The following is a 25,935-nucleotide window of genomic DNA, read 5'->3' as shown; positions in this document are numbered from 1 at the left end:
GCAAAAGAGGAAAAAGCACAAAGATACAAACAAAGAAATGTTATACTTAGACATCTCAAATAGCAGTCAATAAAAACGAAACTGCACTAGTGCAACCCGTGACAGAGTGAAATTTGGAAATGCACACTCATAACAACTGCACTCTTTCAGTAGCCATTCATACATGAGATGTAAAGGTGAGTTACATCTTGCTCTTGGAGTAAAGTTTTGCCTCAAAAGGTTTAGCAAAATGTTTCTCAGGATATTCCTCACCTTCAAATCACTTCTCATGACTGTACAACAAAGTCTTTAATGAAGACCATCATGAAAAACAGACCCTGTTATACAATAGTCTTCACTTAAGACTGACTTTAAAGAAGAGAAAGCTGTGGCAAAACTGAGATTAAGCAGTAGGTAGGCACAGTTGATATTAAAATCAGAAATAACTCGCTTTTATGCACAGCAGTTTTTCTAAAATCCTAGCCTCAACATCTCTGCCTCCAACTGCTCTTCTCTATTTTAGGCTCACTCGCAAATAGAACCATCAAACCCACTTTGATTTGAATGATTACGTATGCTACCTACGTTCACAGTACTGGGGTCTATCCATACACCCTGCACTTGCTCATGGTTTAAAGACATTGCTTGCTTCGGTGTCCCTCAGAAGACCTTGAATTTCTTCTTGCAGATGTATTCCACAACGGTTAATAGCTAATGAGGCAGCACATGACTACATAAAAAGAGGCATAAAATTAACATTGTCAGCACTATACAGAACTGCTATATGACAACTGACAGATAACCATGGCCATGCTTTATCTTTATATGTATGCACGGGGTGGGTTTGGCTTTTTTTTTTTTTTTAGTTCCAGTTTGTTGTATTCATTTAAGTCTGAATAATTAGTCACGGCTATGGCTCTATCCATGCAAAGAGATATCCGGGAAAACAAGTTTTTCTTTTTCTTTTAACAAACAATCTGAGAGTGGACATACCGGGGGTGGAGGGAGGTTTTATCCACCATAGGAAAGGGAAACTTACAGGGTTCCTCTAAAGAAAAGGGCAGTCACCACTCGGGCTTCTGAGTGGCGAACCACAGCCTCAGAAACATTCACTTAACCCTCAGCGGGCTGATTTCCTTAACGAGGATAACGTGTATAAACTGAATTACATTCAGATTGCCCAAAGAGACTGGGGAGTCTCTCTCCCTGGAGATATTCAAGACCTGTCTGGACACAATCCTGTGCCTTGTGCTCTGGGACTGACCCTGGCAGGTTGGACCAGACGGCCAATGACTGTGGTCCCTTCCAGCTTTGCCCATTCTGTGATTCTGTGAATGACAACACTCAGCTCCTCCCTCCGAGGACGGAGTTTCTTCACCCGGACCCGGACCCGGACCCGCACCCGGACCCGGACCCGGACCCAGCCCCTCAGGCTCGCGGCGCCCCCCGCGCCCGCCGCTCCTCCCCGCCCCCACTCACGGCTCCATCGCGGCGCCGCACGCGCAGTGCCGACACCTCCTCCGCGCGCCGCCGCTGCCGTGGCACAGCCGCCGCCGGCGCCGCGCGACGCCTTCCGCGTGCGTCACCGCGCGGCCGCCACGCGGCCCCAGACACGTCACGGGCCCCGCCGCGCCCCGGCCGCGGGGGAGCTGAGGCGGGGGCGGGGAAGCTACGGCGAGCCCGAAGGGCCAGGCGCCCGCGCTCGGCTATGGGCGGCGGGAGGGAGATCGGGAGAGACTCCTCGGGAGGGAGTGCGATACGGCACCACCTTATCTTTGGAGAGCCACCTTGCGGCGCCAGCACGTGACTGGTCCTGCCCTGGCGGGCTCTGCGTGTTCAGAATCACAGTAACACAGAATCACGGAACCAGTTAGGTTGGAAAAGACCTACAAGATCATCGAGTCCAACCTATGACCTGACACCGCCTTGTCAACTACACCGTGGCACCGAGTGCCACGTCAGTCTTTCCTTAAACACTTTCAAAGATGGTGACTCCGCCACCTCCTTGGACAGCCTGTTCCAATGTCTAATCACACTTTCTGTGAAAAAATTCCTTCTAATGTCCGACGTGAACCTCCTCTGGCTCAGCTTGAAGCCATTTCCTCTTGTCCTGTCACTGGTTCCCTGGGAGAAGAGACCAACCCCCACCTGGCTCCAGCCTCCTTTCTGGTGGTTGTAGAGAGCAATAAGGTCTCCCGTGAGCCTCCTTTTCTCCAGACTAAACACCCCCCTACACTCCCTCAGCTGCTCCTCATCAGACCCGTGCTCCAGACCCTTCCCCAGCTCCATGTCCCTTCTCTGGACACACCCCAGCCCCTCAATGTCCCTCCTGTAGTGAGGAGCCCAGAACTGGACACAGCACTCAAGGTGCAGCCTCACCAGGGCCGAGTACAGGGGGACAATCACTGCCCTGGTCCTGCTGGCCACACTATTGCTGATACAGGCCAGGATGCCATTGGCCTTCTTGGCCACCTGGGCACAGCTGGCTCATGTTCAGCTGCTGACCAGCACCCACAGGTCCTTTCCCACTGAGCCACTTCCCAACTACTCCTCTCCCAGCCTGTAGCACTGCATGGAGTTCTGGCCAAAGTGTAGGACCCAGCACCTGGTCTTGTTGAACTTCATACTGTTGGTTATGAAGCCAAATGTGTCATTGTGTGGGGATAACAGCAGTATTTCCCCCATTTCCAGTGCGCTTTTCCAGCTTGTGCTGTAGTAGTAGCAACCACAGGTAGAAGAGGGAAATTTAACTATATAAACAGAAAATACTTAGGACAGAAAAATGGTTCTGAATTCAATCTAAACCCATCTGTTATAGGCAAAAGGCCCAATGTGACTCATCCATGCTGAACACGCTCATGTTTAGTGCCGCCTGGGTTGTAAATGGTTTTGTTTACCAGCTCTTTCAGTGGAATTAAAATGCTGTCACTGCAGTCACCTGCACATAGCTTTGTGGTATTCAAGGGATGTGATTGATGTATTATGTTTGCAGAGAATTCAGTCAGCTCACGAGCAAGAGAAATTAAATCCCAGGAGTAAGCAACTACTTTAAACACACTACTTAATACAAATCTCTAGTTCATACCTAACAGTGTTTTATTCTTGCATAATGTTAGGATAAAGTTGGATTTCTGTTCTGATTTTCTGTTAAATGTCTGAAGACTGGGCAACAAAGATTGTCAACTGATTCACTGGGTAGTGATGATAAAGAGTAGGCAGGTATAGGGGTTAGCCAAACTATATTTTGTACGAATTTTTGATAGCTCTAACATTTGCTCACAGAAAGTCAGCACTGCAGTAACTAAAATGTGGGAATATCTGATGTGTAGTTGAATGAAATTCAGAGTAATTGCCTGGCTTTGGGGTTTGTCGTATACAGCAGAGCCACTTCGGGATGACCCCAGAAATGTTCAGATAGATCACTCAACATATAATTTAAAAATTATATCTTCAACAATTAAATACGTTCATTAAAAGCTTACTTAGATGATATGATGGTCCTATTGCATTTCCTTTTAAAAAGTACTTAGGATTAATAACATTATTCATTTTATTCCGGTACTCTGTGGGCAGTTATGTCATTACTTGTGATCTGTGGGACCCAGGATGACTCTTGTGTAACACCACTGAACCTAAAAACATGCTGGGAATTAATTTAATCATTGATACCGGTATTTATCTCATCTGTGATTTACAGCACTGATGATCACTTAGTAATCTCATAAAAATAGCTGTCTTGAGAAATACATAGTACCAATTGATGAAGAAAAGGTGTCCACGCATTTTAAATCAACAAGAATTTAAACCGTAGACAAGAATTAACTGGGGGGAAGAAAATAAAGCTTTGAGTGATAAGGACAAACTGCATCTGCTCAGAACAAATTATCACTGCCAAGCCACAATTTAGTCATTAGGTCATGGATGACTATGACATGCCTTGTGTAGCTTTCAGCACACTTCAGGCTTCTCCAACATGTTCTCCCTGGCCAGAAAATGACGGAATGCTTACAACATCTGTGAGCATTCCCAGTGTTCTGGGAAGTGCGGTTGCAGAGTTACAACCTTCTGCAGTTACACTTCCATTTCTGTGCACACAACTGAGCTGTTCTGAGGCCTGCTCCAATCCCTCTGGCACTCAGGTGTCTCACTAATGTGAATTTATTATCCCCAAACCAAAAATATGTTCTTCTCATTGAGTAGGTAGGAAATTTGAAGCACAGAGAGACGGAGCCTTGCCAAAAGTCACTTGGAGAACTGTGTGGGTGGCAGAGCTTGAAATCCAGCTCACTTCAATTAGCCGTGGGACCACATTTCTCTTTGCCATCTATCTACCAACTTTCAAAGAGTTGTGAATACACTGTAAACATGTACATTGCACGCTATTTTTTGTGAAAATTTTGGCATTGAGTTTACAAACTAAACACTCGGAGGGAAGGCACTGTGAAACTCCTCTCTCTCCACAGAGTCAGTCAGTCTCACTCTGCTTCTTCCAATAAGGTACCACTCAGTGCCTTGTCTGACCTGCTCTGAGATGAAATAGTGCCAGAAGCTGCTGTCTGCCTCATCTGTTGTAGGAGCTGGACAGTGTGTGATGACTGAGGCTTGCAAGAGAAGGCAGACCGAGCTATGAATAAGCAGGCTGAATGCTCGCTCACCTGGGATTCTACTTACACTGACCACCTTAGCACTAAAGCTCTACTTTCATGGCTCACACCTACAGCTTCAGTGACAACAGGTGAAATCCAGCCGCTCTCTAGCTGGAGCTCTTTGAATTTTGCCAGCACTAATGTTAGTGCAGTAGACTGGTGAATCAAATAGTGGAAATCATTTGAGTTAAAAGTCACTCAAGAATCAGTTGCTCAGTCACTGTGAAGATAAAAGATTAATTGTGGGCAGATGAGGAAGAGAGCAGAAATGTGTGACCAGGGAAATGAGAGCTAGGATGACTTCTCCCAGTCACAGAGCCTGCTTATGTCAGCTAAAAAGCAATCCATGAAGCTACAGTGTTGGTCTCATCCTCCTTTCTCTGTTTCAAGCCTTCTGGCCCTAGCTATATATTTCACATTGGGGTCATTCAGCTTCTGCCCCCAGTCGCCAGGACCCTGGAAGAACAAGAGAAGTGTACCAGCTGTGGCTCAAAGCAGCCACTGAAGATCCTGCCTCGGTCAAGGCTGGAAGCAGCACGAGCCTTCCAGGAGTTTGACTGCGGATGTCCAGCAAGGTCTTGTTGACCCCACGGCTTCTCACAGACTTGCACTTTGAGCACCGGTGAAAGATTTTCAGGTGGGAAGAAATGTATACTTATCACAACAGCCTTCTCTGGCAACTTCAAGTTTCTTCTCTGAAGCACACAGGTACTAGTTCTCTAAGGAAAAATGAATAGCTTCTCTTAGTTGCTGAGTCAAATGATGTGCCGTTCTCTGGTGTTTTTGCCAAAGGGGCAGAAGCGCAGTCAATGAAATTTTTCTACATGGTTTGAAGATTGTCTATGTAACATCAAGCATTAATTAAAGCTGCAAGTTAAAAAGTACTTTTTGTGATGTCCTACATATAGTCTTTTCTTTTTGATGTACAAAATATCATATTATTGTGTGGATGCTAGCAAGGGCTAGCAGAGGAATTTTCCTGTGAAACTTTTCTTTCTCATAAGAAAGCAGTTAGAGAAATTCAGCTTCTCACAGCTTCTCTGTGAAAGCTTTCGTTCTCATGAGAATTGGATGGACAACAGTTTGAGAGAATGTAAACCATTTCTACACCTGCAAGTTGTTGTGAGGACAGTGGAATTGTTTTCAGTCTTGTGAGAATAATATTTGGAAATGGGTGTCTTACTGCTCAACCTATCACCTTGAGAGGTGGTGGGTCAATAGGCCAATCATGTAATTTCTCTTCTGCAAACCATGCTATAAAGGGTACGGGTGATTAAACGAGGTCACTTTGGACATATCATCTGACCTGGACTTATGTCGTGATTTTCGCCGTTCCCTGGGTGCAACAGTGACATTATTGCATGACAGGAATTTAAAATTTATCCCTTGTTTAAAGCAGGGCAGATTGTAGGTCATTTATCTCAGTCTCTGGGTATTATTACTAAATTCAGCATCAACACTGTGCTTCTCTGTATAAGCTGATTGGCTGGTGGGATGTGTTCAGTAACCTAGAAATTTAATTTTCAGGAACGCCATGTTGTTACTTGCAGTTATGCAACTCTGATGTCAGACCACAATTTGGCCACCCTCCTGATCTCTCCTCTCTTACCAGGTAGGCACTTCAGTTCCTATCAAAGTGTTTCCAGCAAGGTGAACTCTTCAACATCAGCTAGGTGAACAGAGTTTTGAAATTCCCAATGAAAAACATCGGTCAGCTGTTTGGGAAGACTGGTGTCTTCTGGTAAGCTTTGGTATCTCACTGCTAACATGTCAAAGAGATAAAAATGTGGTTTAGTAACATTGGTACTAAACTCTTTTCCTGTCAGCAATCTACTCAAAATGGCCTAGAGAAGCGGGGCAGTCATCATCTGCCAGCCCTCCACCAGCTCTCCCTGCCCTGCCATCCTGGCCAGGAGGCATGCTAAAGGAGGAAGGAACATATTGGAGTGGGAGAGGGAGACACCAGGCAAATGAACAAACTGTTCATTCAAGGGGCTTGTTTGGAGCAATTTTTCAGAGATACAAAATACAGCAGTCCTGAAGTTGCTGCAATAAATCTGATGGCTTTATGGCAGTCCACACGACCCATGGGAGAGTGTAACACTTGTTCTTCCTCTGCCTTCTCTGAGCTTATTTACTGCTCCAAGTACTACATGGTGTACCACAGACTAATCTTCAGTGGGCTGAGTCCAGCCCAACCTTGGGTTTGGGTTACCAATGAGGTTATTTAATACCACACCCACTAGTCTGTAAATACAGTGTCTCTTTGACAAGCACACCATGCAGTGCCATGTCTGCCTAAGGGAACCCCTAACCTAGACAGATGGGGTTCATCAGTGTGCTGAGCCATGGCTAGCCCTGATCTCTCAGTCTCTCCCAGATGAATGAGTGAAGTAGCTCTTGCCCATGGGGAAATACACCAGGAGGCACAAGGTACAGACTGTTCTGGGCTATTGGGAAGAGCAAACTCACTTGTGGACACCCCCTCCATCTCTGTAGTGTGAATGAGTGCCCTGGGGCTCTGCAGAGTGAGAATGACATAAGTTGGGATGGCCAAGGAGTCTGCCAACCTTAGTTGTGCCCTGTGCCCAAAGAACAGGCTGCTCACAGAAAGTTGCTGGACTACATATTCAAGACCACTGTGCATTAAAGGAAAACATCACCAAAAAATGTCACTAAACTGGGATGGCCTCAGAGCTGAATCAGAAATTACTCAGCCATGCATGCCACAAGAGGACAGTTACTTGGGATAACAGCCCCATCAGCCATCTCTGAGCTATGTCATCCCCTTGTACTGAGTCCCCTCTCATGGAGAATAAGCAGGTACAGCACAGCGTACAGCAAGCTCTCCTGAGTCAAGGGTCACAGAGGGGACTGACTGCTTGGTGGTTTTCCATTTCTGTATCAGCTCTGCTCCAAAGCTTTCCAGTGTTGTCTTTTCTGGTTGGCACTCAGAGAAGGATGTCCTTATAGAAATCAGAAATGAGATTGCAGCAGCCAATTTTTTTTTTAAATACTGATGATGAGTAAACTCATGGCCCTGCCCCCCTTTCCCTACTGCTTAACAGACTAGATTGGGGCAATGGAAACCACCAGCTGATAGCTCAGTGGCTTTGTTCCATCAGCAGGAGGGGAGAGTTAAGGCTGGCAGTGGTTGATAGCCTCATATCTGTGAATACAGTGTGTGAAAGGGAAAACACATGCTTTTATATGGTTTTACCATCTCTTCTTTTTTTTGGTCTAGTACAAGATGTTATTTGCTTTTAGTAACCTGATTATTTTAGAGAACCTCCATGGTTTGAAGTAAAGACATGCCACACGGCATTTCCTTGGTCAAATTTCCAAAATTCCTTCTGCTGTCAGAGCAGTAAGTCTCTCCATTACACCCCTGAATGTGCTTATTTATAACGTGACCAAACATCCTGAGTAAAACAAAGAGGGACAAGAGGATCAAGCATCTAATTCTCCTTCCCATAAGTGAGAGTTGGCTGTAAGAAGAATGCATGGTAGCATCAAGAAACCCTCCTCCACAGCAGGAATCTAAAAACCAGGTGCCATTGCTACATCCATCCATAGTGCTGAAGGGAAACACTCGCCAGAACAGCAGGTATGCACTGGCAGTAACAGAAACTCACTTTACACCAGGTCACTTAGGCTAAGATTTTGGGAATGCAGAGAATTACTAGCATGACTTGTAAGTCAGGAAATATTATTTCCATGCTAAGAGTCCAATGTTATTCCATTTCATTCTACATGACCTGCAGCTGATACCTCTTTGGAATATTGTCACTGAAGAAAAGGCAATCTAGCACTAACTCTGCGAGCTCATTGGATTCACTCCGGTAGCATCTTTTCTTTTCAATGCAGAAAGTCCCTCCATACTCTCTTATGGTCATAAAAATGAATTAGTAACATTTTACCTTGGAGAGCTCAAGTTTCTTCTGGAAATAAAGCTGAACAAATACCTCTCCCAGGACCTCTTATTTGTTAATTCAACAAGTTAATGTCTCCCCTCTTTCTCCACTCTAGTGCCAGAATTCCTCATCACACTGCCAGATGCACACAGGTACATTTCCATCACTCCTTATCACCTCTCCCATGGCTTCTCACACCACGCTCAGGTGCAATGAGCCACTGCTTTGCCAGGAAAGACTGCAATTGTGTTAGACACTTCCAAGCTGTCAGGCAGTGTTTCCAAGCTCTGTGACTCTAGTCTTTGCTGTTGCAAACAATGAGACAAATTCAATCTAATGGACCACCTGCCCCTTCACTGGGAAAAACAGAGACCTCATACTGAAGTCAAATGACTTAAGCACAACAGCTGGGGTACTGTGCAGAAGCAGACTGCCCAGACACACGGTAAAGTAGAGCTGGCAGAGACCTCACAAGGTACCTCATCTTTCCCTCTGTCTTAGGAGAGCATCTGCCAGATCTAAGACTTCCTTGGCATGTGTTCGTCAAAAGTGTTTAAAAACCTCCAATGATGGAAATGCTAGAGTCTCTCTGGATAATCCTTTCTTGAAGTGTTTTGCCATCCTTCCCATACAGATTTTTTTTCTTGATGTCTAACAAGAACTTTTATTGCTTCAATTAATATTACTCTGTAATGTTTTGTCCAATAGGAACATGAAGTTTCTCTTTACAGAATTTCCTATTCCTCCAACTTCAATATTTGTTCTTTTGGGGGAGTAATCCCAAATTTTCCTCAAAGCTATGTTTTCTAGACTTTTGATTATCCATATCCCTGTCCTTATCCTCTCTTCCACTGGCAGGCCCTTGAAGTGTGGTGTCCAGAACTGAACATAGCTTGCACTAAGATCTGAAATGTTGACTAAAGTAGGTGGTGTAATTCTCAGATCTTATGAACTGTGCTTCTGCTGTGCAATCAAAACTATTTACCTTCTTCACATGTATAAGACAATATCATTGTTGAAAGAGGTTATTTTATAAAAGATTACAATTTCCATACCCTTCTTTCACAAAAATGTCATATAACTGTTTGTTCCCCAACTTGTATTTGTGTGGCTGAACAGCATCCATTCTCTGCATATTTCCTGGCACCTGTTTCTCCTGATGTCTACTTTTTTGGAACCTTCCTCATATTCAAAAATTCTTTTCATTTATAACCCAGGCCTCCAAGACCTTTGGAGTCCTTCCTAGCCTTGTGTAATCTCAAACCATCCATACTCTCCAGCCATCACTGGTCAGTCACCGAAACAGCAGACAGGGCAAGGCTCAGAAGAAGTGTGGGTGTAGCCCACACAGTGTATCTGTCCCTTCTGACTTCAACCTTTGCTAACCACTCTCATTTCGTCATCTCTTCCTATCCTGTTCCAGGATTGTTTCACGGCTGCTTTTAGAACGCAACCCCCTCGCTTGCTACGATAGTGGAAAAGGCGTAGCACAGAGGGACGCAGATGGAAATTGCCCGTGTGAAGATGTTAATAGGTGAGGGCAGGAGGAGAGGCGTGGGGCTGTCTGACCGGCAGGCGCTGCCAAAGCACATCCCCAAGGCGGAGCAGGCGGCCCCTCCGCGCCGGGGTGCGGGATCCGGGGCTCGCCTGGAGCAGCCCCGGGGCCGGGCGGCCGCTCCTCGTGCGATGTCCGGCACCCAACCCCTCGCTCGCCCCCCGAGCCGGCCCCTGATCCCGGCCGGAGCCGCGCCCGGCAGTACCGGTAGTAGCGATCATCCTTGTAGGGCGTGAGGTCCTCCTGGATCTCCCGGTAGGTCTCCCGCACCCGCCTGCAGAAGCGCTTGACCTCGCCGCACAGCGGGCTCCCGAAGGCGGCGAAATCCGCCTCCATGCCGCCCACGCCGCCGCCTCAGGCCCCGCGCTCCGCCATGGAGCCCCGCCGGAGCCCGCCCGGCGCTGCGCGGCCGCGGGGTGGGGGCGGTGCTGGAGCCGCAGCGGCGGCGGCGGATGCGGGGGGGAGCGGATGCAGGAGCGGGGGATGCAGGGAAGGGGGATGAAAGGGGGCGAACGCAGGGGCCACGGATGCAGGGGCGGGAGATGCAGGGACGAAGGATGCAAGAAGGATGTAGCAGCGGGAGATGCAGGGGCGGTGGATGCAGGGGCGGTGGATGCAGGGCGCGCCCTCGGGGGCGGCGGGAGCCGCTTCAGCACCACGGAGAGGGGCGGCCGGTGCCGGGAAGTAAGCGAAGAGTATGCACTACCTCTGCCGAAAACATCTCTTATTTTTTTTTTTAATAAAACTGATTTGTTCTCAAAAGCATACCAGCTCTATGTAAAATAAATGTTTTATTTGTTGTCTCTTTTCTTTAACGTAGCACATATGTCAAACAAATCCTATGCTAAATCCACTTTTCACGGTCACGACACTGTAAATGGTTCAAAACTAAGAATGACGCTGTTTACATTGCCTAAATGTAGAAAATCTGAACTGAACTCTAATCAGTTTGCAGAGCGCCCTGTTAGCTTCATTCATATTGAACTTTCCTTCATAAACAAATTCACATTTAAACTCGTTTAAATTATTCTATCAATTGAACCCTTAATTTCCACTAATTAACGGCAGTGCTATCCATATTAAAAGCAAAAACCCCGTTACTATTGATATGCAATAATTGTGTCTAGTAGGTATAAATATAGAATACTTCTGTACTGCTCCTCCCATGTAAATATCTTCCCTGTTGACTTTGAGGAAGCTGGGCTGAGTTATTTCCCAGCTTTGCCCTTAGTCTGTATTTTATCACATACTAAGACTGGAACATGCATTTTTGCTTAAACTAATCTCTCACAAATATGTGCTGGCAAGAGGTTACTCCTGGTGGTGCAGTGGGAGAGGGACAGACAATTTGTCTTCCCCAGCAGGTGGCGGAGAAAGGGAGAGGAAGGTTCATCTCTGACCAAGAATTCCTATTTCCTACCTGTGAATATTTCTAAGCTTGAGAAGACATAGCAGCGGGATAAAAGCCATATGCACATTTAATCTGGAGACAAAGGTTCTAACAACCTCAGGACTGTTGCTGAGGAGCAAAGAGCTCAAGGGTAGAGCCTGACCAGCTCCTGAATGGCTGCTTTGAAACCCTGGGACAGGCTCGGCAGGTGCCCTGTGCTTCTGTGACTGTTACAACATGCCAGCACCCTGCTTGCTACCACACACGCGGCTGACGTAGCCGTGTAGGATTTTCCTGGAATGGTTTATTTCACGGGACACATTTCATTAGGGATCAAGATTTAGCCATGTTTTCCCTCGAAGCAAGAATTAAAATTCTTTGTTACGTGTGATTAATGTGCTGCTTCCAGCACTCAGGCTAAGAGGTGGGAATTATCAATGGGATCTTTAAATATTTTACCAAAAGGAAGAAATAAAACATTTAAGGCTTCAGCTGAGTAAAAATGTGTTCACTGCTGGGAATTATGCAGACAGCGTGGAAAAGTAATAAAAAATGGAAGATTAAAAGCCGATTACCGTTTACTTACTACTAAGTGACCTCTATTGCATTTATTTCTCAAAAAAACCCCAAACCAACCAACCAACCAAAAACACCCCTATTTTTTTTTTTTTTGGGTTGGTTTGCTGGTTGGTTAGTTGGTTTTTTGAGGGCCCAGAGCAGCACCATTCCAGAGATGCAATGTGGTTCCCTCTTTGTTGTGCTGAACATTATCCAGTATGGCTTCCAATGGTGTCTGTCTCACTTCACCTTGAATACCATGAGAGGGTTCCACACCTTCTGTGGAAGGCTGCCAGTCAGGCTTGCAGGTTACTCACAGAGATGGTGTTAGCACTGACCACATATTCACCCACAAACTTCTGCTATCAAAAAAGCCAGAGAGTGTTTCAAGTAACAAATACCAGATATTACAGGATTAAAATTAGGCTTGTGAATAGCAAAGCTTGTGGGAAGAAATGTTCAGCAACTGTATATTGCCACTGTGGTCCATATTAAACACTCAGAAGACTCTAAGAAGGTCAAGAATGCATTTTGAGTATCCAAAACACTTCAATACATTGACAAAACAAGAAATACTCAGGGGCTGTATGTAATTCCTAGGTAACATTTCTAAGGGGGAAAAAACCTAGCTTGCATTCAAACTTTTTTGTCAAAGAAATTTCAGGTTTCCTTATTATTGTAAATGAGAAAAGCATTAAAACATATTTTTAATATTGAACAGACACTTCTATTAAAACTGCCAATCTATTTTCTTTTGTGAAAACCTGATGAATGAAACATTTCAGCTTGCTGCTCACTTACCCCCAGCCCTGCAGACCTAACAGATCACACTTCTCCCAGTATCAGGTGTCCGTCTTGCCTGTCCAGTGCAGTCACAGCACAGACTGGGCTGGCACAGAAGCGTGTTTGGTTCTGCAGGAAGCGCAACGTAAGTAGAAGCAAAGGGAGGCCAAGTTTTCACAGACAGCTTTGTGAACAAGGTGCAAGAGTAACCAACAGATAACTTGCACTGGGGCATGACTTACCGCACTCATTTTAGGGTACTCCAGCTCATCTATCTAAGCACAGCACCTTCTGATTTTGCTGATTTTCACAGCACATGATAAAAGAGAGGCAGAATCAAACCACATCTAAGAACAAACCAATTTAAAGTACTACTGAGAGTCTTACAAATCTCAGTTAGAATTTAAGCATCTGGAACTCAATTCATCCCCTGAGTGCTTCTGGACTTCACGAGGGAGAGAAAAGCCCCAAGAGTCTAAGACTAAGATGTGATCAAACTCAACATCTGCACTGCATTGTATCATGTAACCTGGACAGAGTTTATTTTTGAGGGTTGGGCTTAACAGAAGTCCCCCTCCTCATTTTTCTTCCTGGTTCTCCTCCTGTGTATAGTGAGCCTTTTGCAGCATCAGCCACATGTATTATATTGTGATAGTAGTTAAATACAAAGCTTAGCAATCCACGTGAAAGGTGCTGAGAAGTTAAAGGAGTAAATGCTGCCAACTCAAGTCCCCTTCCCCCCCGCTTTTTATTCCTGCAAAGGAATAAACCCCTCAAACAAACAGAAGTTCAGCTGCTTAACAAACACTTTCTCCCTCAAAACTGTTTTGAGACAGAGAAAGGCAGTAGTGGCAGCTGCTGGCTGAAAGCAGCAACTGCCTTTTTCCTTCCAAGTGGAATTAAAGATGGGTACATCAGGTAACACAGAAATAAGCACACGTCTGCACTGACTGCCAAGATAAGAGAGCCTGTGCTGCTGTTACACAGCTTCATTTATGCCCCTGAGTCTCGCCACATACAGGAGTTGTCACTGAGTATCACCAAACTACAGAGTAGAAACTGGGCTGACCCCCACAGAAACCTTGTGAGTTTGGTCCACCTGCCCTGTTATTCACTGCTGCCTTAACTCTGGAAGAGAATAACCCTTGCCTTGCCTCAGGCCATCATGGCTTGACTGCCTTCTCCTGCCAGAAAACTGCTTTGTCACAGCTAACCAGAGATGTGACGGTGACGTGACTAGACTGTTGTCACGTAGCCCTTGCTATGCACGTAGAGGATCACAGCAGCGTGCTGGGGAGAGAAAGGTGATGTTGCTCGGCAGGAGGGCGGTGTTCACTGTGATGCAAAGCTTCTCATTTATTTGAAGAGGTGGCACAGAAGCACAGCTGGGACAGCCCGTGACAGATCACCCATAACAAATAATCTCTGAGCTGACAGGGGCTTTGGAGCCACAGCTGCTCTTGTCATCGCTGGGAGGAATAAAGCTCTACACAGTTGGCTGCAGCTGGCAGTCCTGACCCTCACAGCAGCAGCAAGAAAGACTCATCACTCTCTCCCTGTATCTTTGAAGATAAATCTTCCCTGTGTCTATCCTGCTTTGAAGAGATGTGAGGACAATAAAATAAAATAAGATTTAAAATCTCTTTTGATCAAAATTGAAGAAGAATCTCTTGTGAGGTGATTTCAAGGAAGACAAAGAGGAACGCTGATCACACCTGATTCACACTCTGTGAGAAGAGCTGGGTTGCTCTTCTCTCGACTGTCACGTTGAGAGCAATGGGAAGATTGAAATGCCCTAATTGGGAGCATAACTAGACTGCCTGTCCTATATATAAATTAACATTTTATATGGTGTTTCACTGTGATTATTTGCTTTCAAATGTCAACTACATTTGGAATAATAATTACCAGTGGCATTTATTAACTTAAATATCCCACTGGTATTAAAAGGAATACTTCTAAGGGAAATAAAAACTCAAAAACTTGTGATATCTAGATAACAACTAGTGAAGACTTTAGACCAACTGCATATTTTTAGCTGGAGCTTTAACTTGTATTTTAGTTACCTCAGTCCACTAAATAGATCACCATCTTTCCGGTTCTCACACAGTGTATTGCTGCAAGTGTACTTCAGAGAAAAATTTAAACGCAATGTTCAAACTACACAGATATATTTTTCTAAAAAGTTTCATAATGTTTGAGAAAATACATGTAATGCCATATCCTGCCAGTTTTACTATGCCTATTTTAGGCAGAACACCTTTGTTTTGATTTTGAGATGCCTATTACTCTTCCTTTGAAATTCATGTCTCTTGTGAGATACAGTCTTATCTCTCAAGAATAATTAAGATTGACTAATAATCATGCAAATTCTATAATCTCAGACTAAAAATATGTGGTGGGCTGACCCTGGATGAGCAGTAAAACTCCCACCCAATTGCTTGCTCACTCCCACTCCCTTCCCTGAAACCAGCTAGATAGGGGAGAAAATAAAAAGGACCAGAGTAAAAAAGATCATCAGTAAGATAAAGACAGGGAGATCAATTCCCAATTACTGTTGAGGGAAAACCAGACTTTACGCAGGGAAATTAACTTAATTTATTGTCGATTGAGATAAACGTTTGGGCACTGATTTGGATAGCAATAAACAGTAAAGCTGGGGGGGAGGCCTGCCCCACAATGGAGCACCTCCTCCTCCTCCTCCAACCTTGGTGTTGCCCTGCTGTTTCTCACTCTTTTTGTCCCCTCCTCCCGCCTGTGCCCTATCTCGTTTCCACAGAGGTGCCACCAGCTGTGCTCATGCACTCAGCTGTGTCCTGTGCTGGGTCCAATTTGAAGCTGCCTGAAACCATCCTGGCCCAATGCAGGGCAGCGCCGGCCCCTTCCCACAGAAACCATCCCTGCAGCTCCCCCTGCCAGCACCTGGGTACCAGCTCCACATACAGTAGGTCGTTATTCAGATAGAAGACCACATGATACTTTTCCATTATTTATTAATATTCCATTTTGGAACTGTTGTCTGTACATCTCAAGGGAAGCAATTAAAACTAACATGGAAATAGTGAAAAGTGAGAGATATTCTGGAAAACTTCTCTCCTTTTAGAAGCTGCTTATTGTCTACATATGCAGTCACACATTAATGAATGGTAAGACCCTCTAGGTACTGCTAGATCTAACTAGAATCATGCAGCATCTCCAGGGGAGGGCCTTGTTCTGTGCTTGGGAGTCTCCTTTCTCCAGTCAGTCATTTCTGCTCTGAACTACAAAGATGAATACCCAGTTATAAATAGCATATGAATTTTTTTTTTACAAAGTAATAGAAAAACTTGGAAATTACAGGGTTTTCAGCGTGTGTTTGCAGCCCACTGGAATGAATTAGCTGTTTGTTGTGCAAACCAACAAATGGGTCTCCCACTCAGCCATTTGAGACTACAGCTAATTTGCAGGACTTGGGCATATTTCTAAACTCCCAGGCCTGGGAACAGGTGTGGCTAAATCATGAGCCCACAAGAGACAGGGACTCCTCATCCTCAGGCCCTCACTTCTCCTCCCCTTGTAGGAAAGAAAGAAAACTGGGCACATGCAGATGGTGAAAGAGCAGGAGTGTCCTCCAGCCAGGTCATCATCTGGCTGATGGGAAAACCAAGACCTTGCCTATTCCTCTGGAGACAATTTGCCTTTGGTCATTGCATGTTTCACACATTTACCTCTGTATGAAACCAAATTCATCTAACTGAAGCAGCCTTCTTTGGAACACTTCACGGAATGAAGAATCCACGAGTTCTTTGAGCTTGTTCCAATGTTAATCATTTTCATCATTAAGTGTGTCTTGCTTCTTTTTGTACTTGGCTTCAGCCCCCAGACATTACTGCTTGTTGTGCCTTTTCCTGCTAAATTAAAGTGCCTTTTGATACCGGTATTTTAATTCATTTAAGTTTTTTAAGATAGTGAGAATTACTTAATTATGCTTTTCTCTGAAATAAGATAAGCAGACAAATCTCTTGCTGCGAGGCATTTTCTTCAGTTTTTGAACTTTATAGTTTTTCAACACTCTCCCTTCTTCCAAGACAGCTTAGAAGCCTGGCCAGCAGAAGAAGACCCAATATTTTACCAGGTGAAATCAATTCCCTCCTACCACTGCCCTACTTACCAGTCTGAGGATTGTACTAGCTCTTTTTTTGCAGGAAGATCTCAGGATTGCTAATATCCCCTACTGAGATGCCTGCTCTAACCTGTACCTCCAAATCAGTCCTGGAGCTCTAAGAGCTGTATTACTGATTTTGAAGACATGGCCACATTCCTTGCTCCTAAATGCATAGCTTTACATTTGCCGGCATTAAAAATGCATTTTGTCAGTAATGTTTCACTGCCTTGTCCTTTCTGGCAGCTTTATGCCATGCATAGATTTGATCAACCACAGTCCTGTATTTGCTTTTGAGCCCTCTTCACTGTCAGATCTAGTGCTTGTCTCTGCAAAATCCCACCAGAAACACTCCACTCAGTGAGGACTCGACATCGCAGGCTATTTTGGTTCATTCACAATCCATTTAAAGCCCACCTCATTCACAGGAGCTATTGCCAATTTCTTTATTGAAATCCCAGGCACTATTTCATCATATGCCCTGTGAATTAAATTTTATCTACAAATTGAGGTAATAACCTCAAACAATAGTGTCAAAGGACACAGTGGGACAAGAACTCGTTTTTTCCCTCCAGAATAACATACCACCTTAAAACTGCTTTCTCATGGTTTACATGCTTATGTTCCAGACTTTAACTGACTCCAATATAATCCTTTTTATTACTTTACCTGCATGGCTGGTCTACTTTCTGCTGCCTATTTTCTTTTTCCAAATATTGTTAGCTAAGCATCTTTCAGGCTCCTAGAATGTATCAGACTGTATAAAGTACATTAAAACTGCCCACCAGTTGGCTGGGATTCTCTTCAGCCTGCTCTATGCCACTCTTGATGACAAACTAGTCCAGTCTCAACCCTTCGAAGAAAGAGTGAAACAGGATGAACTGACCTAGATCAGTTCTGGTTACTACTGCAAGTCATTAACTATACTGAGGAATAGTTTGGCAGGACACTTAATTTTGTGCTTGATTCACCCATGTATTTGAGCAGAAGAGGAAGGAAGGCGTTAACTGTGCTCAAGTCTAGCAATATGTTCTCCCACAGTAAGTAGTATGTGATACCATCTTGCATCACTCAGGGTGATAAAGTATAGCTGGTAGACTCCCACATTTTTTCTTAAAGTTAGCTCATGTACTTTGTACCTCCTGTACTTTGGAGAGAGATGTTTTTCTTTAGAGCTAAAACTGCAGAATTGGCTCCAGAACTTTGAATCTCTTGACACCCTGCCTAATGCCTCAGTGTACTTTTTGCCAAGACACCTTCTTATGTGAGAAAGGAATTTCTTTAGATGCATTTAATTTGGGGGCTGTGCAGTATGTTTCAAGCTATAGTAGGATTCCATCCAGTTACTGCTGTCCACAAGAGAGAGCTGAGAATTATTGAAATTACAGTTCTTTGGATCCCAGTTTATACCAAATCCATGTCCTGGGTACTCCTTGTTGCATCTGTACCACGAGCAATCCGACACAACACAGTTTACTTTCTCACACCTCAGCACTGCTCTCAAGACTCAGAATTCTTTGATCCAAGCTGTCTTTCCTGGCTGCCTGTGGGTGTACTGTCTGGTCCCTCAGGGAATTACAATGAGTATTCCTCCTGTTAGTTTGCTGAAACCCACTGCTATGCAGTCCCATGTGACTTCTGTTGCAGCAAGGATCTGTGTCACTTTATTTTTGTGACATACTATAAGACACTGCTGCAGCCTGCAGCTCTCTGATCTCTGGCTTTCCAAAGATTGTATTCAATCTCTACTGCTTCAGTCTGTATCTCTTTCCATCACCTGCTCCACAGGAGAGTCCCCCTCTCAGTGAATTCATGGAGGCCCAGTGAATTAGGGTGAACTGTCCTGCCTTCCTATTCCTACCACTGGTGCCCCTCAGGTACTGGTGTTTGCTTTGGGGATGTTTCCCATTCATTCTTGATGTGGTGTCCTGAAAAGCCCCTGCCCACCCTCACCACCCCCTCCACACTTACCATCACCAATAGATCAAATTCCTTTGAGGCTGTCTGGTATGCTCTGTGTAACATAGCTGGAAAGCTGAAGTGTTGTGTTGAAGTTGGTTTTATTTTGATTTCTTTTTTCTTTTTAATTGGCTCGATGAATACATCAAGGGAAATAAAGAACAAGGCAATAAAAGGGAAGCTATTAGAATGCAACACTGTAGAGCTGAAAAGCTGGCTTATTCAGTCACTCTGAGTCAAGCATAGATAACTGTAGTTATAGGGCTTCTCTGTGTCACTGCATTAGAAAAGTCATTGTGAGGGAGCACCTGGGGGAAATATCCAGCTAACTTCATGAGCTTGCTGTGTGTAAAGCTCCTGGGACTGCCATTCAGCTCACAGAGTCAATGAACCAAGGTCAGAAAATTCAAATGCTGGTGTCATTTGAAGAAGCTAACTTTAATAATACTTCTGAAGACATCTGTGTTGCCAGATTTTTTTTTTTCAGATCCTACAGCCTTTGGTAGCTTCAAAGTAACAATTAAGCTTTAAAAAATGGTGTTCTGTCTGTTAGCAACATATTTTTTGCACTCTAACATTTAAGCTTTACATATTTTTCAGTAAAAAATTGGTAATTTCTATAATAAGAATTATATACATTTACTGCTTAAAAGCATCCTAAATAGACAATACAGTATTTTACCTTAACATATTTACAAACTATAAAGCACTTGTAAGATTCTATTTCAAATATAATTCACCTGTATTGTTTACAAATCCCAATGAAATGATGTTATTCAATATTTCTTTTAGTCTTCTGTTAGGCCAAGAGTTGCAGCTTGCACCTGCAGAGGGCTGCAGTTTACACCTCTTTGTTCAAGGAGAGGCACTGCCGATTTGGACATGTACAGTGACTACAGACAACACACTTGACAATAAATGTAACGGGCAGCCATGGTGGGGAGGATCCAAACATCCACTCCCTGTCCACATTCTTCTGGGCGCCAGTTGCTTGGCCACGCCTTACAGGATCGAGCGAGAGGTTTGCCCTGCGGGAACTGCCTCCAAATCCCAGTGTAACTGGACACAGCGCATGCCCACAGACAGCCGGGACCTACTCCACCCATTTTGGAAGAACGGCTAGTACAAGAAACCAAGTGACACCAAGTATTGCCCATCATTGGATTTTACCTCACGTATGTTTCAAAGACATCTGATGAACTCACCAGTTCTTGGTGCTACACCTGCATGAGTTTTCTGCCTCCCAATTTTCCCTCACTCCCAGCAAGACATGTAGGCTTGTTTCAGATCCACAAAAATCAGCCTCAGGGGAGCATTTGACTTCATGGATGCCTGTGAATCTTGTCCAGGCTTGTGCTTCAATCATCAGATGTTCTGGCTTAGATATAAAATTGCTGCATCCCAGGCTAAGCTCAAGCACAAAAATGTCCTCAGTGGTAACTGTGGCCGTTTTGTACCCATTACTTGAAGCACAGACTGCATGAAAAGAAGTCCACCAGATTTTCAGAAGAGAATTTAGGAAGTCTGAGGTTTTTCAAATTACTGATTACTGATCACAACATGGGAAATTTATCACACAAATTTAGTCTCTTCTGACACAAATTTGATGAGGATTGGGATGCTGATGGGATTAAAAACCTTTTTCTATTGCTGCACTGTTCTGTTCTTGAAATGAACAAATTCTTTGCACCCTCTGTTGCATCAATCTGAACCTTTCTCTTTTTTCTGCCATCTTTTGGAAATATCAAACATTCCATGAATTTTGCAGCTTCATTTGTTTAGTGCTAATGGCCTGATGATGACAACACTCAGTTATCACTTAGCTCTTCCTTCTTTGGATTAAATTGATTCTGTAGTTACAGGAATCACACTTGTAACAATCCAATGTTGCCAGTGCCTAGGGAATACACACGGAATCCTTAATCTCTCTGTGTTGTACAACAATTTGTATTTTTCCTAGGAAACTCCTCTGATGTCCTTTCCCAAGCACTTTCCAACTCCATTCTTTCTGTTGGTCCTTGAAAACATCTTATATTTCTACTTGGATGTCTAGCTATAATGTTTCTATGCAGCTGAATCATGTCTAAGACAATTCCTCCTGGTATCATTATGTTCTTCTTCCCTAACTTTACAGACTTTAATATTTTATCAACAACATCAGAGAGGAAATTGGTCAAGCAGTAAATGGATTAACAGCATCTGCCTCATTCGCACCACTGTGCCCTCCAACTTTTCTAGCAAAGTTTTAACACGTACCTGATATTTTGAAGTCCTATTTACTAACTCCTAATGAGTGATCTTAATCAGTTAAATCATGGCTGTCAGTTGCATTGTATGATACTATCACATATCATTCATATAATTATCGCCTAACTTAAAAATCTTGAAAACAAATTTCATTGTACATCTTGTTCTTTGAATTTCTTCACCTGATTACTTCTCAGTTGCATGCCACTCTAAGATTCTTCCAAAAGAATCCAATTTAAAGACACTTGACATCATAAATTGTCAAAATAATTTTAATCATCTGTTCTTTTGATGAAATTGTTTTGAACTTTGTGCACTGCACTCAGGAGTCTCCACATAGTAGATTAATGCAACAGCTTTTGGCACATGATAAATATTGATTTATCTTCATGAATTGCATGTTTTAATCTTTCAGAACTATCCAGATGCACATCTAGGATCTTTTCTTCATTGGCTTGCTTATAACTTCAGCGATGCCAGCAATCTTTCTATGAGATTGTTAATTTGTATTACCTTTGAATAAATAAAATTGCTCTTAGTATGCAACATTTTCTATTTCAGAATATTTAGATTTTAGGCCATCATTCTCACCATCTAACACTGTATTTTGATTATTTTCACATTTAATATTCACACAGTAAAAAAGCTTCCACGGCCACTGTCTTTCTAGTGATGATGTCATGGATGACCATCATTGCGGATTTTCCATTGATATACCTGAATACTAGTGATTTATGCTTGTGCATCCACTCATGAAGTTGTTTTGTCCTTACTTGACATTCTGACTCATATGCTACTGGTCTCCTATCCCATGACATCTTCCCTGACTTCCCAGAAACTTCTTTCTCAGTTCTACTGCCTTGCTCTTTGGAGAACTTCTTTGTCATGCACAAACTGCAGTACTTCTGATGATACTCAGTCTGTGACATTTTACTCTTGCTTGAGTTTTCCATAACCTCCAAAGTGGAATCTAATTGTGGATTCTGGCTGTTCTCCAGATGATGCTCTCTCAGTTTATGGCCTGAGGGACACTATCAGCATTGGGAACTTCTGAAGTTCATAGCAGAACTTCCAGTGTGAATTATGTATCTGCGATGGGTTTTAGAAAGATGTCTTCTCTCTTTTTACACTTGTGTTCTGTTGACACGAATCTACTAAAACCTGTATATTGTTTAAACTTCAGGTAAAATTATTAGTATCATAGAAATAGCAATACTAGCAGTGGATTTATGAATAAAACTGGAATCTTGGTTTCAGAAACTCTCTAAGCCAAACAAATAAACCCTGTTAGAATGATGCAACAAGCTTGAAGTTTATTTACAAACTACAAATGACAACATGTGTTGTTTGCCACCTCAGATGACACTACCTGTCACATCAGCTCAGGGACAAAAATCCTAAGGTATGTTCATAGATCTGATGAAAATAAGGATGCTTCCCTCATTAGAAAAATCATAAATGAGACAGAGAAGTCACTTAAAAGTCAAATCACAGCTACATGACTTCTACAGATGAGACTCTGCATTTGGCTGCCTCTGCATGAAGCAATTAGAAAACCCTGTAATGTTTCAATCATTTTTAGCATCTTCCTTTGGCTATAACTGCCTTATACAGACTCTTCACTAAAATAAACATTCTTTCAGATTACAAAAAGAGTAAAAAATAGCTAAATGGCTTTGGAAGAAAAAGGAAGAAATTAATCTCACAAAAACTGTGCAACAAAGGGGACGACTAAGCTCTTTTTTTAAGAGAGAGGACTATCACCACAGAGAGCAATGAGAAAGAAGGAGAACAAAGGAATGTTACTTCCTGGAGTTCAAATCTAACTTTCCTCCTCTAGCCATGGGGAAGTGATAAATGGAAGAAAATGTGGAACGGCTGGAAAGGATAGAAGTATCAGGAGATGCAACAAAGCAAAACACTCCCCAAGATGAATAGATTTCCCTTTGATCTAACAAAGATTTGAAATCTGACAGTTTTAAACAGAACAGAAAACCAGGATATGCAACAGACATCCATAATGGATAGGAGCAAGATGAAAGGTCTGAGATGAATTGTGATTGGTAGGAAGTGCTCCAGGTTTTTTTTTTCTGATCTTGTACAACTCTCTCACAATTAAGTAATTACTTACCTTCCTATCCCATTAAAATTGCATAATGAAAGCTGAGCTGCTTTTGAAAAAATTAGCAGTAAGTAAAGATTGCTATTTTATTATTGATAGTTATTTTGGTATGAATGCCAATATAAAGTGGAATATGTCGCTGCTGAGAGAACATCAACAGCAATAACTTGTCTTAGTGAAAAAGTTCATGGTCTAACCAGTAGTTAATAAATTGTATATACAAACTTAACTATATGTATAGTTGCTGTATTACCAGCTTGTCTTTTAAAAGCCCCTGATTAAATATTGTTCCCTTGGTGTCTGTACATCCTGACCTCTACAACAGGCAGCAATGGGCACAAATCACCCTTGTGTTCATTCAAGTAACAAAAACAAGATTGTACTATTATCAACAACAACCACAATCATATATAAAAAAGAATAACTAAAAGCTGTTAGTCCCTCTACAAGGCAAGAAAACAATCATAGGACCCTTCCTAGGGTATTTTCCTAAAGGTCTACATTTTAATTTGTCTACTGCAGCCCCTGTTAATCGATAAATTTTGCATTTGCATCACCTGCTATTTCCAGGCAAGCATGTCTCAGCAGTCACCTCCCTGCAACAAACTGCCTCCCCAGACCTGGTTGCTTCCTTTCATGCCTCCTCTATCTCCAGAGCCATTGACAGCTCCAGTGTTCTTTTACTCACATTTCTGTTCCCACACGTGGAGAAGGTGATGCAACAAGCTTGACGTTTATTTACAAACTGCAAGTGACAATATGTGTTCATTTAGCTGGATGCACCCAGCAGAAAGGGGCCTTCCAAAACCAACCTTCTGGAATAACAAACCAAACTGCACCTGCTGGGTTCCCTGGAGCAAAGCAGATACAGATTGTTACTGTGACTGAAGCAATTACCAGTGCTATAGCTGGCAGAACACCCCCAAATTGCCATGAAAAGGGCAGGGAAGCAAAAGTTGACTATATTTTAAGTCAATTATCCTTCACAAAGAAGAAAAAAACCTGAAAACTTCTGGAACCTTGATATAAAAGAAAACTGTGATAATCAGCACAGTTCACCTGGCCTGTTACTAGTTCAAGTGAACACTGACACTATAAGCAAAGCAAAAAAGCAAAAGGCCAAAGCAGAGTGCCATGACCAGAAGCTATATTGCTGTTCCATTTCTCCGTTTCCAAACTTAACAACTAATTTCATAATTTCTGCATTTTAGTAGAAGCTCAATTTTATCTGAAAACTCATCAGATAACCCCCCCTTAGAGCTAAGGGGGATTTAATGAACACTGGCAGAGCCCCAGCATTCCTTCCCCGAGCTAGAAGAGAACTTTTCACAGCTGCAATGTAAAGCATTCAGACACAAGGTTGGGAGTCTTCCCCTTCTCCTCTTCCCAGAGCCTGACACTCCAGGTTTAAGCTTGACTTAGAAATGCTGATGTACAATGACAGTCGTTCACAGTGAAATTCCTGTAAAGCCCAGTGTTTTGTCTCCTACAATTGCCATTTGCAGATTCCTTGGAAAGACTGAGAGCAGAGCAAATTCATATGGTATTTCCCCTAATACTCTCCCAGACATCTGACTATTTTCAGCTCAGGGAACTTTCAGCTCCTGTGGTAGTTTGCTTCGTGTCCCAGTGGATCTTTCATTCATATACTTTCCCAGTCTTTGAATTCTTGTGAACTCCTTGTATCACAGCATCCTTTGGCAAAGTGGCTTTGGCTAGTCACCTCCCTGAAGAACCTCCTTCTTTTGTTTGATTTCCTGCCCCTCTAGTATTTCACTTTATTTTCATTTTACAGTTCCTAGTTTTTCTGTAGGAAGAGAAGACAGGTAATCCCTTTCCACGTTTCAACACTACTGTTCTGGTGGCTCTCTAGCAATTCCTTTAAGCTATTTCTTTTCTAGGGTGAAGGGTTCTAGACTTCACACTAATTCCTTACGTAGATGTTGGTTTGTGCCTTCTTCTGCACTTCTATGAACCTTCTCTAGATCTCTCCCTTTTCTGGGACAAGGGGACCAGCACTGCACAGTACAAGAAGTGCAGCGAACTGCAATTTTATACGGTGATCCTGTTATCTTTTACTTTGCTGTCAGTTCTTTTCCTAATCATTACCAATATTTTATTTTCCTCTTTTAACTGCTGCTGAGCACCAACTCGATGTTTTCAGAGCACTATCTATCCATCTGTCAAAAGGTCTTCCCCAAGTAGCAGAGATCACTGCAGAGACCATTATTGCAAATGTGAAATTAGGAGTGTTTTTTTTTGTCCCATGTATCACTTCACATTTACCTACACTGAGTTTCACCTGCCATTTCATTGTCAAGTTTCATAAAGACTTTCTGAGATTCTTGACAATTGGCCATTGCCTTTAGTATTTTGAATAACTTCACATCATCAATAAACTTTGTAGCTCAATGTTCAAGATTTTTTTAAGGGCACCCATGAACATGGTGAAGAAGTGAGGATCCAGCACAGACCCCTGCAAAACTCCAATGGTAACCTGGGTCCATTATGAGGATCCATGCCAGGATTTTCTCATTTGTGCCACAGCTGGGATGTTCACCAAGCAAGAGAAGCTACTTTACCACCTTTTTTTTTATTTGTTCCCAGAATGCTTTTTTAAAAAAAAACAGAGAATAAACAC

The 25,935-nt window shown here is 43.1% G+C and overlaps 1 protein-coding gene across 3 annotated transcripts in view; it reads right to left on the bottom strand.

The window, feature by feature from the left end:
* TMEM181 (transmembrane protein 181) overlaps positions 1–10,503 on the bottom strand; it is a 36,850-nt gene extending 26,347 nt beyond the window's left edge. The window contains exons 1-2 of one of the 3 annotated variants that reach the window (XM_048297497.1): positions 1,459–1,531; positions 565–709 (exon numbers count right to left, since the gene is read on the bottom strand). Coding sequence is in view for 2 of the 3 variants with exons in the window: in XM_048297495.1 (XP_048153452.1) it covers positions 10,300–10,430 (131 nt within the window). In the remaining variant the exon portion in view is untranslated. Of the gene's footprint in view, positions 1–564; positions 710–1,458; positions 1,532–10,299 lie in introns of those variants that run through there. The other 2 variants (XM_048297495.1, XM_048297496.1) reach the window with 2 other exon arrangements.
* Positions 10,504–25,935: the final 15,432 nt, after the last annotated feature.

The sequence above is a fragment of the Corvus hawaiiensis genome, chromosome 3, assembly GCF_020740725.1.
Source record: "Corvus hawaiiensis isolate bCorHaw1 chromosome 3, bCorHaw1.pri.cur, whole genome shotgun sequence".
NCBI lineage: Eukaryota > Metazoa > Chordata > Aves > Passeriformes > Corvidae > Corvus > Corvus hawaiiensis.
The sequence above is the reverse complement of the archived record's forward strand: the minus strand, read 5'-3'. Positions and strand labels throughout refer to the sequence as shown.